The sequence below is a fragment of the Vigna umbellata genome, chromosome 10 (genome assembly GCF_029865625.1).
Source record: "Vigna umbellata cultivar VRB3 chromosome 10, Vumbellata_1.0, whole genome shotgun sequence".
Lineage (NCBI taxonomy): Eukaryota > Viridiplantae > Streptophyta > Magnoliopsida > Fabales > Fabaceae > Vigna > Vigna umbellata.
Genome location: NC_142174.1, coordinates 15165141 through 15180494, shown reverse-complemented (window position 1 = coordinate 15180494; position 15354 = coordinate 15165141). Strand labels below are relative to the sequence as shown.

Sequence of the window (15354 nt, the reverse complement as noted above, 5' to 3'; positions counted from 1 at the left end):
CACTATTAGGCCGAACGCTAAAACCGAGCACCATATTGAATTCAACACTGTTAGTCCGAACACCAAAACCGAACACCATCTTGGATTAAACACTATTAGGCCGAACGCTAAAACCATACATCATATTGAATTCAACACTATTAGGCCGAACGCCAAAACCGAACACCATCTTGGATTAAACACTATTAGGTCGAACGCTAAAACCGAACATCATATTGAATCGACTACTGTTTGGATGAACGCTCAAAGATCAAGCCTCATCAAGTCCGAACACTACCTTTGACGAGTACTTCCTGAGGATAAACATCATCGAGAACGAACGTTCCCTATGAACGATCACTAACTAAGAATAAACATCATCAAGACCGAACGCTAACCATCACTAATGTACCAAGACCGAACGCTTAAGATTGAAACCTAAGATTACCAACTTAAGGTCGAACGCTCATAATCACTAATACACCAAGGCCGAACGCTCAAGATCCAAACCTAAGAATACCAACTTAAGGCCGAACGCTCAAGATTGTTACCCAAGAGTACCAAGTTAAGAATGAACGCTTATACTCACTAATGTATCAAGACCAAACACTCAAAATCAAACACTATTAAACCGGACACCATTAGGACAAACGTTTTGAGTCTTGGTCGAACCCCTAGGTCAATTTGCCGAACACCTAAAGTACTGGAGAGAATCCTGGCCTAATGATCACTAACACATGACCGACCAGTACCACATCAGCACTTCACCGAACAGTATTAAATCAAAGCCTGATCGAACGGTACTAAATCCAATTCTGACCGAACGGTACTAATTCAACACTTAACAGAACGGTATTAAACTCACACTTAACCGTAAGGTACCAATTGAACTCTAGAGCGAAAGTTATTCCGAATATAACCTTCAATATAACCTCCAATATAACCTTCAACAAAATCTGAATCAACAAAACCTTCAATATAACCTCCACCTTGAAAGTTATTCCGAAAGAGTAATCCAGTATTAAGAGACCCATGTATGTATCTAAGCATTCACTTTAACGCTTGCTAGTGAATTTGTCCAGGATCAATCATAAACCGACTGAGAACACTTACCCCATGCGCTAGGTCAGGTCTTGTGCAGACCATGCCATACATAATGCTCCCAAACCCATTTGAAAATGAAACAGATTTCATCTTCCTCCTTTCATCCTTGGTCTTCGAGCATTGTTCTTTGGTGAGTTTCAAGTGTTGACCGATCAGTGTGCCAGCTGGTTTTGATTCATTCATCTGATACCTTAAAATCACCTTCTGCAAATAAATCTTTTGAGATAAAAACAAGTTTCCCTCCAGTTTATCTCTCTTTATGTCAATGTCCAAGATCCGCCTTGCTTCTCCAAGTTCCTTCATCTTGAAAGCACCACTCAACTTTGCTTTCATCTCATGTCATTGCTGGCAATCAGAATATCATCCACATATAGAAGAAGATACAGTATCTCATTGTCATAGTTCAAAGTATACACGCAGTCATCATAATTGCACCGCTTGAAGTTTAGCTTTTTCAGGAAATCATCAAATTTCCCGTACCTCTGCCTTGGACTTTGCTTCAAGCCATACAGAGACTTATGCAACAGGCACACCCTTTCATCCAAAGAAAACCCCTCCGGCTGCTTCATATAAATGGTTTCCTCCAAGTCTTCATGCAGAAACGCAGTCCTCACATCCAACTGTTCTAGATGCAAATTGCGGTGAGTAACTATCACCATTAAAACTCTGACCGAACATTGCTTCACAATAGGAGAAAAAATCTCATGATAATCTACACCCTCAATCTGAGTAAAGCCTTTGGCAATAAACCTTGCTTTGTACCTTGCTTTTTTACCCCCTGGTATAGCTTCCTTTTTCTTGAGGATCCATTTTGAACCTACAACCTTCTTACCCTTTGGCAGATCCACCAATCTCCAGGTGTTATTCTTCCTCAACGGCTTCAGCTCTTCCTCCATAGCACCCTACCAAAGATGTCGATCACTACTGTGAAGAGCCTCCTTGTAACTTCTCGGTTCACCCGAGCTTTCAAGATCTTCAGCAACATTCAAGGCGTAGCAAATTAAATTTGCCTCTCCAAACCGTTTGGTTGGCTTAGAGATCCTCCTTTCCCTATCACGGACAAGCTGATAATTCCTCAATTCATCACCAGCTCCTCTTGAGTGACTCACATCACCAGATATACCATCTGTATCATCACCAAGATCTGTGATAGACTGGCTTTGCCCTTCACCCGTTCGGTTCTCATCTAATGACCGAACGATTTCGTCTCGCACTTCATCCAATCGGTCTTCCTCAATCAATGACCGAACGACTCCATCAGTAGTATGCTCCACCTCAACGAACGTATTCTTCTCGCATCTAGGATTTTCAGTATGCATTGTCATTCTCGTTTCGTCAAAAGCGACATCCCTACTAATTATCAGCTTGAACGGTTTAGTATCTAACCTCCATAGCCTGTATCCCTTAACTCCTTCAGCATATCTAAGGAATACACTCTTTACCGCTCGGGCCTCCAGCTTATCCCCTTTGATATGAGCAAATGCCAAAGAACCGAACACCCTCAAGTTTGAGTAATCAGTCGGTCGTCCACTCCAAACTTCCATTGGTGTTTTGTGATTGAGATCCGAAGACAGACTCCTGTTAAGCAAGTATACGACTGTATTGGCAGCCTATCCCCAGAAAGCCTTTGATAACCTTGATCCAAGTAGCATGCACCGAACCCTCTCCAGAATTGTTCTGTTCATCCTTTCAGCCAGACCATTCTGTTGAGGAGTTCCCACTACAGTCTTGTGCCTCCTGATCCCTTTAAACTTGCAGAACTCATTAAATTCCTCTAAAACAAACTCCAGACCATTGTCAGTTCTCAAACATTTCAGCCTACACCCCAATTGGTTCTCGGTCTATGTATGCCACTCCTTGAGTCTCTAAAAAGTTTTAGATTTATTCTTCAGAACGTAAATCCACACTCTTCTTGAAAAATCATCAATGATGCTTAGGAAATACGCTCCTCCACCATGAGTCTGAGTTCTTGCAGGTCCCCACAAGTCAGTATGAGCGTACTCAAATGGTCGTTCGTTAAGTGCTTCCCTTAACCGAACGGTATCCTGTGTGATTTCTCCAAGACGCAATGATCACAAAAATCCAGCTTCTGCAGTTTATCACCCAGAAGTAAGCCTTGCTTCTCCAATTCTTCAAGAACCTTCTCATTGATATGACCCATCCTTAAGTGCCAAAGCCGAGCAGTGTTCTTAGTCTTCCCACTTGCTACCGAGACATGACCAATGACTGTGGATCCCTCCAAAATGTACAAGTCATTCTTCCTTCTCCCTTTGACAACCACAGAATCTCCAGAACACACCTTCTTCACTTAATCTTAGACTTTTGTGGTGTAACCTCCAAGATCAAAAGAACTTATTGAAATTAAATTTCTCTTCAGTTTAGGCACATACCTCACATCCTGCAGTACCATCTCCGATTATCAAACATCTTCAGCCTTACCGACCCCACTTCTTACATTCGGCAAGCCTTGTTATTTCCCAGCAGCACATTTCCATGCTTCTTCTGATCCAGACTCTCAAAGAACTCCTTCATCGGGCACGTGTGATAGCTGCAGCCAGAATCCATGACCCAACTCCTTTGAGAATCTTCAGACGAAGTCAACAGAACACCAGCAGATTCATATCCTTCAGAAGCCTCTGCCACATCAGCAGTTTCCTGTGGCCGAACGGTTTTGCCCTTCTATGGACAATACTTCTTGATACGTCCCATCTTCTGGCACTTAAAACATCTCACTTGTTTCACACCTTCTAGCTTCTACTTCTTCCCATTTCCAGCCCGCTTCTTCCATTTCCCTTTCACCGAAATCAACCCAAATGCCACCTCCTCGGTTGCCTTCGAATCTTGGAACTTTTGAAATTCCTTGGTTCTTATTGACGTCACAACCTCCTCTAGCGTGATCACCTGATCTTTACCATAGAGCAAGGCATCCCTGAAATGCTCGAAGGTTCTTGGAAGTGCATTCAGAAGAATAACTGCTTTATCTCATCTTTCAATCTCACGTCAATATTCTCCAGATCGTCAACAATCTTAGTGAATTTTGCAAGCTGCTCCTCTATGGTTCTTGAATCTGTCATCTTGAACGAATAGAGTTGTTGCTTCAGACACAACCTATGAGCCAGTGATCTCGTCATGTACAAAGATTCCAACTTCGCCTATATTCCAGTCACAGTTTTTTCCTTCACAACCTCCCTCAGCGTCTTATCACCCAGACACAGTATGATTGCACTTCTTGCTTTATCCACCATTCTTTTCTTCTCTTCTTGCGACATTGCAGCACCCATGTTCCACTCACCCTTCAACGCTTCATCGCATCCCTGTTGTATCAAGATCGCCTCCATCTTGATCTTCCACAGCCCGAAATCATTAGAATCATTGAACTTCTCAATGTCGAACTTGGTTGTCGTCGCTTCTGGAGTTTCTTGATTCACAGCCCCACGGTGGGTGCCAATTGTTGAGTTCGAGTGTGAAACGGAGAAACAGAAAAACCCAAAGAAGAAAGAAGAGAAAACACAGAGAGAAAAAAAGATCTGAATATTTCGAGATTGAATTGATTCTTAAAACGCAATGACAGGCTACAATATATAGCCAATCCAAGCGACTGAAAACAAACAACAGAAAGACGAACAGTCGTTTAAGAAAAAACTGACCGAAGGTCGAGTATAACAAAGACTGAAAAAAGAAACATACGAACCAAAATCGAATCTACAAAACCGAACGATCATAAGAGAACGTTCAGTCACAAAGGACCAGAACAAACCGAACGATTATCAACATAAAACCGAACGACCAAAGAATAATAGAAGAGTCTAATCAACAACCTAATCCATGAAATTAGAAAACGTGTTGGGTATAGTCTCTGAAAAATTATCTATTAAGCTGTTAATTGACAGGACCATTTTATTCATAATAGAATCTCTGCATTTTACTTATCTTCTCTGAAGAATCTATGACTTGAATTGATTCAAATGATGGAGTCCATAGTTTTCAGAGCTTAATGTTCAAATTTAACACATATAAAAGGACTTGGGATTTTTGTACTAATTGATTTTACACGCCTTAATGCTCAGTCCACTTTTACTTATTATTCATTTAACTTTCCGAATATTATTTGCAAGAAGAAGAGGCACATTCTGGAAAGGAGATGATTATTCAACTACATGTGCTATCCTTTTAATTGAAATACATAACATAATTTATAAACTGGAGAAACTTTGTTTCTGCTTACATCATGCACACAAAAAGTCTGGTGACTATTCAAATCGCACTTAATAATAGTCTAATTTCACAAGTAAAATATTGTTCTTGCCATTTACAGACAAACTTTTTTTCCTTAATTCCATTACTGTAAAAAAACTAGATATTTAACATTGGATAAAGACAATGATAACAAATTGACACTAATTAATTATGATAGTATCAAATTTGCAGTGCAGTGAATTATAAAAATCAACTCTAATGAAATAGTATTAACTTTTGAAGGTTAATTTTAACTAGTATTCATTAAGTCGAGACTAACTTATTATTAATTATTAACTTGATTTTATTTAGAACAGTTTATTCAATGTGTTTTATTTTAAAATTTATTTAATTTAACATTGTTTAAGCCAATAATAATGACTTTAATTTGAAAAAATTGTTTGGTGAGATAATTTTTTTTTCATTGGATGAAAGAGAAATATGTGAATGAAAAAAAATCAGTCTAGGAGAAAAAATAATATAAAAAAGAGAAAAAAATGATCGGGAGAAGATTTATAATCTCTAAATTTAGACTTCTAGAACAAAAATAATTTATTGCATACATTCATTTTAAAAATGTAAAAAGCCTCCTTTGTGTGCGCTTGGTTAAAATCTACTTATTTTAAAATTTTATTCTATAAAACAAGCATCTTAAAGCTATACGTAAAAGTGAGTGATTAGCAAGGAAATAACTAAAAAACAATTCAAAATTCTACTTTTTAATGGGAGCAAATTGAATTTATTAATATTAGTTTCTACAAAGTTCATTAAGATGTTCAAATGTAACAACAATATATCGATCGACGATGTCATATTTATTAACAATAATACAGCTAAAATTTAAGTATAGGTTTGTTACCTTGTAAAAATTGAGTTTTTGATATTAAGCTGATGAGCTGGATATATAAATAGAGAGAGAAAGAGAATTATATAAAAAGAAAATTACAAAATAAGTAGCTTGTATTACTGTATATATATTTTTTAAAAGTAATAATTTAATAATACGAAACTGTGTAGCCAATACATAGATGGACATAGATGGTGGATTAATATGGTATAAAGCAGGAGGTTTAATTTTGATAGGAGCTGATAAAGATGAAGTCAGGGATGATAAAGAGAGGGAATTAAAAGCAACTGGTTTTCCCTACTAATAACGACTCCGAAGTGTTCAGCCATATCCATATTCTCAGCTTTCATGTTATCTGGTAGTTCCCAGTTGAAGTGATAGAGTAAGAGAGCCAGCGGAAGCATAATGCTTGCCAAACCAAATGCCATGCCTGGGCACATTCTCCTTCCTGCCCCAAATGGCACATACTCATAGTTATTCCCTTTGAAATCCACGCAGTTACCTTCGAATCTCTCTGGTATAAACCTCTCAGCATCACTCCAATATTCAGGATCTCTTCCAATACTCCATGCGTTTATCATAACTCTCGTCTTTTTCGGTATTTCGTATCCACCAAGCTTTCTTACTTCACTGCATTCTCTAGGGAGCAACAAAGGAGCTGGTGGGTGTAACCTCAACGTTTCTTTCATCACCAACTTCAAATAATTAAGCTCCTCTACATCACTTTCACCAATTCTTTCCTTTTCTCTAAATGCTTCTCTTATCTCGCTTTGTGCTTTCTCCATCACTCTTGGGTTTTTCACTATTTCTGCCATTATCCAGTCTAATACTGACGCTGAAGTATCAGTTCCCGCCACAAATATATCCTTCGATCAAATATTCAAAAAACAAGGAGATAAACACGTACTCTCACATATATTAAGGTAGATTTAGGAGACAAGTGTTTACTAACCAATATCAAAGCTTTGATTTGTGTCGTCGTCATCTTGAAGTCGGGATTGTCATTTTGTTGAATTCTGAGAAGAACGTCGACAAAATCCTCATCCTCCACTTCAACGCCGTCTTCTTTTGCCTCTTTTCGTTTTTCTTCATGTTCTTTCACAACGTTATCCAATACCTTGTCAACCTGCTTCTGCAGCTGCTCCAATTTTGCCCTCTTCCCAGTTATGAAATGTATGAATTTCAACGAAGGAAAGAGATCGACAAAACTAAATCCTGCCGCTTCTTCTATTACTCTTCGCATCAGAGGCACAACAAATTCTTGGTCCTTATATTTTCTACCAAAAGCTGCCCTGAAAACAAAATCACTCATCAAGGAGTAAATTTTAGCAGTAAGATTGACGGGTGAACCTGCTGATTTTCGAATTGAATCTATAAACTTTGCCGTCTCCTCTTCTCTGATGAAAGAGAAAGACTTGACCCTTTTGGCGCTTAGAAGCTCCAACACAGATATTTTTTTTATTTGTCTCCAGTAATCACCATATGGAGCAAAAACAATATTCTTTCCTCCATAGGACAAAATGTCACCGAAAACAAATTGAGGTCTCTGCGCAAAAGCAGTATCATTTGTTTTCATTATTTCCTTGGCCAAGCCGGGCGAGGATGCAACCACTGTAGAAATTTCACCAAGTTGGAGGTGCATGAGAGGTCCATATATATGAGCAAGCTTGTAGAAAGCACGATGTGGAAGTGAACCTGCTCCTGATAGTTGATGCAGGTTGCCTATGAAAGGTAGCTTCTTTGGACCAGGGGGTAGTTTGTGAGAGTCGTTAGCTTTTAGCTTGTAATATTTTGCAAACCAATTCCATAGAAAGAAGAGAGATATGACAATAACCAAGAAGTTGGCTTCAGCTTCCATGGCTTTATAGTTTATTGTCTGTTAAGTGTTTGTATTGTTTGCCATGGCCTGCTTCCTATTTATAGAATTTTCGATCCGCTTCGACAACAATTTTACCTTTTTTAATGGAAGAACAATACTTTGGGCGTTGAAATTCCGTGAGTACCTGTTAGTTTTTCTACATTTTACCTAATATCTACAAAATATAAAATACATTAAATACTTGCCACTAAAAGAAAAATAATAAGAAAATAATCAATTTATATTTTAACTTCGATATTTTCACATTTTCTTTCAATCGCTTCCCTCTCTTTTTATAACTCTTGTTTAATGAGACGTGTCCACATCACAGGAAAAGCTTATTCCATAGCATTAATGTATTTACAATAATAAAAATCTTTTCTTATATGTATGTGCTTTATTTCGAATAAAATTGATAAAAATTGGGATCAATAATAATATCAAACCTATATAATTCATGTTTGATGTTTCATGATATTAATTACTTGTTTGAATTAAGAATTTTGAATGCATTGAGTGCTTTATTGAAAGGTCTATTGTAGTGGGTAAGAAATGTTACTAATAGCATTTCAACCTGTGTTGGTCATTATTGACGAATAAATTCATCACCTCGTATACTTGAATTATCGATGACCATAATCCTTCAATAATTATCGACGATCATAATACTTCAATAATTATCTAGAACCTCGAATTATCTGTAATTATTGAAAGATTACAACAGTCAGTAATTATCGTTGATAATTATCGACAACTTTTATTTGCTGATAATTGTTGTCGATAATTACCAATAATCCTTTATCCGTCGATAATTACCGACGAATTTTTAACCGTCGAAAATTTATTGATAAATATCCATTATCAATTACTATTTACCATTACTGACTAATTTTCATCAGAAATTACAGTTTTAAAAAAATAATTATTTGGTCTTAAACCTCAAATTATCTATCTTATATATAATATTTGAAATTAAACTTACCGCGAAATCTTTAATAGAGTTCAGAAGAAAATTATTACACGTATAAGTTACTCATTTAGACTTTTCTTTATAGAAAACAATATAGGTAATTTCCATATATTTATTTAAAATATTTTTCAATAATAGATCTTATTTGTGAAGTGTAATTTTTATTTTTATTATGAGTTTGGTATGATCTTCATGTTTTTGTTCTTAATTTTTAATTCTTTTTAATAAAATTTTCATTTGAATACTATTAGGTTTGGTCGTGTGAGCATAGGTAAAATGTCAAATTTCAAGGATACCTTGAGATAATAATTATTTTTATTTTAAAATAGTTTTTTAATATAATTTATTTTTCAAGTTCTTTTTGGTATTTTCTTGTATATATACTAAGGATTTGTGAATTAAATATTTCTATCAATCTTTATCAATGCGGTAAGTGTAATTTGAAACATTATATAAGATGGATAGTTTGAGGTTTAAGACTTACAAACCATTTTTTTCTATCACTACTTAGGGTATGCTTTGTATTAGTTTTATATCATTGATTTTGATGTTCTAATGTATTTTTTATTCAAATATATGATTCAAACGTTTGACTATATAAACCTTCAAAAAGGAAACAATTGTCTTTAGTCATTGATCTTTTATTTTATTTTTTCTTCTTTAAAGAAAGCATAACAATCAATTAGATGGTTGTTGACTATATTGTCTAAACAATAAAACACGCCATTTTAATTTAATAATTTCTAAAAAACTATACTTATAACATTTTATTAAAAAATTAATAGTAATACAAAATTTTATTATAATTTATGAATATTCTATGTAACGTAAGAATTAATATTTATAATATGAGGTTTAAGTTGAAAAAAATCTTAATTTCTCTCAAAATTAATATCTTACATGCTATTTTAGTTGTTGGCATAACAATTATTTATTAAAATAAATCAATTATATAACATTTGATATATATATATATATATATATATATATATATATATATATATATATATATATGGATTTGCTAACATACATAAGAGAAAAAGTAACACAGCCCTTCAATAAAAAATCAATTAACATCATCAATTATTTTGTTATTAAGGTGAAAAACATAAATGAACAGAGGAAAAACAATAGATTACGATGTCGAGAGTTGTTGTGTATGGGTGAGAGAGGATGAAGACAAGAAAGAAACAAATTGAATAAGTAAGGAAGGTGGATTAGGATTAGGTAAATGTTTCTGATTTTTTTTTTCAGGACTACTATAGAGATAACATAGAGAAGGTTGGAGTGAAAAGGATGAAAGAGAAAGGGTTGAGAGGAATAAGGGATGAGAGAGGAATGACTAAGGATTTAACGATTTCTTTTTTTTTTTTAATTTTAAAAATGAAAATTATTCAAATACATTTAATCTTAAAACTTAGAATCCATAATATAAGGGTATTTTTGGTTATTAAAATCCATTATTACTAAAATATACTCACTCAAATATATATATATATATATATATATATATATATATATATATATATATATATATATATATATATATATATATAAAACTGATCTCATATACTTGTTTCTCATTCGGTCCCTCGCACGCTTGTATTACCACGTAGTTACCACGTGGTTCATTTGATTTTAGAAAATAATGAATTTATATTACTTAGATAGAAACATTATTACAAAAGTAATATCTTATATATTTATATTTACATAAATTTAAATATATGATATAGAAAAAGATACGGTGACCTTTTTATAATTAGTTAGTAATATTTTCATATTTATTCTATGTAAGATTGTTATTTTACATTGATTAAATTTTCATTAGATATAAAAAATTATTTATACATTGGTAAAATGCTAAATCAACGTTGAGAAATTTGGGTTCACTTTTCGTCTGGTTCGAAAAGTCATCTTACCGAACTATGACTGAAAGTCTTTCATAGAGTGGACTTGTCAAAAAAATGTGGTTGAAAAGAAACCAAAAAGTTGTTTAGCCAAGAAAAAAAAAATCATTTTGTAAAATGCTGTATATCTAGATACTATTTGGCGGTCATTATATCCATTATGATTTTCTAACATTGTTAAATTGGTGTAGATTTTGTCATTGTAGACTACAGGAATATTTTGTCATTCTTCAGTATTTAAAAAAAAAAACATAAAGTTTCACTTTACTTTATTTTCTCTCTTTCAAAAAGTTTATATATGAAAAATTTTCATATACTTTGTATTTTATATATAGTATTTGTTTTAAAATGCTACACATTGAATTTAAACATAACCTATCATATTCACGAAATTAGATAATGTACGTATATTTAATATTTTACTAAGTATTATACAAAAAAAAAAGTAGCATATAATATTTAAAAAATAAATAAGTAGACGTTATGTCTCATTCGTTGCTACTTTTCGTCAGGAGACAACATTTTCTTTCTTCTAGTATGCAAAAGAAAATTTGTGAAATGTAAGAAAAATATGATACGTGATGTCATTTTAAAAGCAATAAATAAAGTATTCCGGTATTACTACAAAACAAAATATATTATATATGGTGCGATATTGTTAACAAATAACTTCATTTTTTTAAGTATTATAGGGATTTGATTTCTTATATTTGCATGTATTTTATCCATTCTTTAAATAAATTTCAGTTTTTTAAATCAGTCTTTAACGTTTTGGTGAAAAAAGATCACAAATTATATATATATATATATATATATATATATATATATATATATATATTTATGTATTTTATAGTTTTTAGTTTATATGTTATATTGTATTGTGATATGGCCATATCCATACAAATTAATGACTTTTTTTTTCTTATGGATAGAATGATCACTTTAACACGAGATTAATATCAATAATTATTAGCTTAAAACAAAATAGGATTATCAATAACTGAATCATAATTAAGTAGTATTAATCCAAAATTATAAATACAAGTTATAAGTTATTGTATATTGTATTTATTGTACATTAACTGTTATAACTGTTTAACATTGACTTTGACATGAAATACCTTATACACATAACATTTACTTATTCAAATGGAATGAAGGATAAAATAGTGACAAAAACATGAATTCACAAAACTTAGAAAAATTATGAATGAAGATACTCCCATGATACTTGAATTAGCTATTAATTTTATCACCAAATTTAAAATACTTTGTAGCATGAAAACATAGTAAGAGAAATTGTTGTTTTAAGAAGTCAAAATATATTTATTAATACGAAAAATATTGCACTTATTAATAAAGAGATTGGTGTTATTTGTAAAGAGACATAATAAAGTTGAAGGAGTCTTTGGCAGAGCAACGGAAATGATAGAAGCAGGCTACTCCGTAAGCTAGTGACGTACTCCATCAAAAATATTTATCTTAATAGTAATAATTTTATTACTAGTAGTAATAAATTTCTTTGTAAATGAAAAATATAATTAATAAGTTTATGTAAAAATAAAATGTGGAAAGCTAAATAACAAATTTTGGTAACTTAAATGGTAGAAAATTGTGGTGATTTCAAGAATATGGGTTCAAACTCTTTTCTACCTTTTTGTTTAAAAAAAATTAAAATAATGATAGTGGATAAGCACACCATGTTTAAAGTCATTATTAAGGGATCAGATATGTCAATTGGTGATTAAAATATTAATATAATAAAATAATAAATAATATTAAAAAATTGTTAGATAGTAAAATTTTTTGGACTATAAATAGCCATGAGAGGGGAGGTTATTCTGCACAAAGAGAGGAAGAATCAAGTTATAAATCTTGAGAAATAGAGAAGAAAGAGTTACGAAGAAATTTTTAGTTGCGAGAAGAGTAGAAGTTCTGGAGGGTTTTTGGGGAAACAAATTCTGAGCAAGAGATTAAGTCTGGAATAGAGGTAGGGGAGCTAACCTTTCTAAGCTTTTATATTATGATTTAATATTGTTTTATTACTATTCATGTCTTGAAATTCTGTGTGAATACTCTTAATGAAAAACATAGGTGCTTGTTATATATCTATCTATATTAAATTTCTGTGTTAATATTATATGTTGTTGTTTTGAATCTACAAATAAGAAATTTGTTAAAACTAGTTGAGGAACACTTTGGCTAAGGAAAGACTTGGTACTTAAGTTGTCCATTGTAACGCACCTCTCTTTCCTTGAAGTCTACTCGACAAGTTTTTAACTTAAATCTTGTTGAACAGATTATGTAATGTTAAATTATTGTGCAATATATCTTGTTGGAATGAAAATTTCTGATGAATTCATGTTATTGTGGTAGATATGGAATTATGAATTATAACTGTGATGGTAGGATAGAGGAATCTTAAAAACCGGAGTTGGTACATCCTTGATCATAGAGCAGCCCTGGTCAAATCCAGTAAGTTGTGACTAGTCATATGTACTGGCGTTTATGGTGAGTTTGATTCGTCAAACATTTGATTCTTCTCCAGTGACCATTTATGGTGATATTTTAGTATTGTTAATTTATTTTGTGATATATTCATTTTGTATGATTTCTCTGATGATTGTATTTTATTATATTGGATTTGAATTTATGCATTTGAACATGATATGAGTATTATGGGGAGATTTTGTAATGGTATAATATGAGTTGAGGAATATGAGCATGGTATGAGTCTCGTGGAGAGATTCTGTAATGATATGGTATTTGTGTATATGTTGATGTTGAGGGTCCTGTTGTTGGAGGTTATCCTGATACTCTAATAATCATCCAGTCTCAAGTAGAGAAGGATGAATTATGTGGTGAGAGGGGCAGGAGGTCCTGGTCTATGTGCCGGTTTTGGACATAGTGTTGGGGACTAACCTTGTGTATGGTATGAAGTATTTTGGAAGTGTATTTGTAAGAAGAAGTAGAAGTCATCACAAGTGCATAACCTCCCGTGACCGCTCATCAACGTATCATCCGAATGAGTGTCTATTGGATATTGTGGAATGAGTGTCTATTCAATATTGTGGGATGAGTGTCTAATGGGTATTGTGGAATGAGTGTCTATTGAGTATTGTGGGATAAGTGTCTATTGGGTATTGTGGGATGAATGTCTATTGGGTATTGTGGGATGAGTGTCTATTAGGGATTGTAGTATGATGGGATGAATATCTATTATGCGATTGTTGTATGATGCATGTTTTATAAATGATTTGTTGCATGTTAGTTCACCCTACTTGTTTGTGTTTGTGTATGTGCGATGATCGTATAATTCGTTATACGGGAGCAGACGAAGGAATGTCGTCTGATTCAGTGCCAATGAAGAAAGAGATAGAAGAATAAATTAGAAGAATTCGAGTTATATTTATGAGTTTGTAGTTGAAATATGAGTTTAAAATATATAAATATATATAAATATATATATATATATATATATATATATATATATATATATATATATATATATATATATATATATATATATATATCAACTAATCAAGTGTGAGATTATGGGATATTACCTTAAATATAATGCTACAATGTAAATTATGAATTATCAAGTGTGAGATTATGGAATGTTACACGTACAATCCACCACCGAGACAATAACATAGGCTGTAACATCCCAAAAATACAGTAGTAAACCATATGATAGAAATAATTACATTTAATAATATATCAGTTCAGTCTTACACTAATCAACGCAAGTTCATGGCCGAACGGCCTTACATAAAGGTTTTCATTTAAACCGTACACGATAAGGGAAGACATGACCGAACGGTTTACAAAAGATCCTACCGAACGGTCAGATAAAATCAAAAGAGGAGGTGACCGAACGATCACCTCACAATAAAACTACCATCTACCAACTGAACGTTCCTACTGCTCGGTCTTCACTTCCACCTCTATCAAATTTTCTTCTTCCAGCGCATCTTCCAACAACGCGTCTCCTTCTGCTCACATCCACACGGATGATCATTGCAACGACAAGACGAACGTACAAGACGAGACAACACAATAAAACACAGGGTAAGCTTATGTAATTTAATTTCAAGTATACGCATACACTTCAAACAATCAAACGCACAAGGCAAATTCAACATTCGTAACATACAAATCCTATTACTAGACTGACTGTCCGGACTGTATGAAATATGTGTAGCTACGACGTTCGGGCACCCGGGTGATGTAGTAACTGGAATACTCTCATTAGCTGCCACCCGAGGTTGGTCCTATCTGTCCAAAGTACCCCTAAGGACTAGGACCTCCTGTCGTTCCCACACATGACCTACCCTCCTCTACGTGAGGACGAGTACTCACGGAACATCAGGATGAACCGCCAGCTAAGCATTACCACATTCATACTTTACAATTTCAATATTCATCCAAGAGTCGTTCCTCCCTG

The 15354-nt window shown here is 33.4% G+C and overlaps 3 protein-coding genes across 3 annotated transcripts; all 3 read right to left on the bottom strand.

Moving 5' to 3' along the window:
• Positions 1-1985: 1985 nt before the first annotated feature.
• LOC148191997 (uncharacterized) lies at positions 1986-2627 on the bottom strand. The gene has a single exon (XM_088099984.1). It carries the CDS (start codon positions 2625-2627, stop codon positions 1986-1988), a length of 642 nt encoding a protein of 213 aa, XP_087956110.1.
• Positions 2628-2693: 66 nt separating this feature from the next.
• On the bottom strand, positions 2694-4214 carry LOC148191996 (uncharacterized). Its single transcript, XM_088099983.1, has 5 exons — positions 4057-4214; positions 3883-4012; positions 3539-3762; positions 3118-3344; positions 2694-2857 (listed from the first exon to the last, which is right to left on the bottom strand). Exons 1-5 carry the CDS (start codon positions 4212-4214, stop codon positions 2694-2696), a joined length of 903 nt encoding a protein of 300 aa, XP_087956109.1.
• A 2078-nt stretch (positions 4215-6292) lies between these two features.
• LOC148191995 (cytochrome P450 71D8-like) lies at positions 6293-8037 on the bottom strand. Its single transcript, XM_088100810.1, has 2 exons — positions 7119-8037; positions 6293-7032 (listed from the first exon to the last, which is right to left on the bottom strand). Exons 1-2 carry the CDS (start codon positions 8022-8024, stop codon positions 6421-6423), a joined length of 1518 nt encoding a protein of 505 aa, XP_087956936.1. The 5' UTR covers positions 8025-8037; the 3' UTR covers positions 6293-6420.
• Between the last annotated feature and the right edge of the window lie 7317 nt (positions 8038-15354).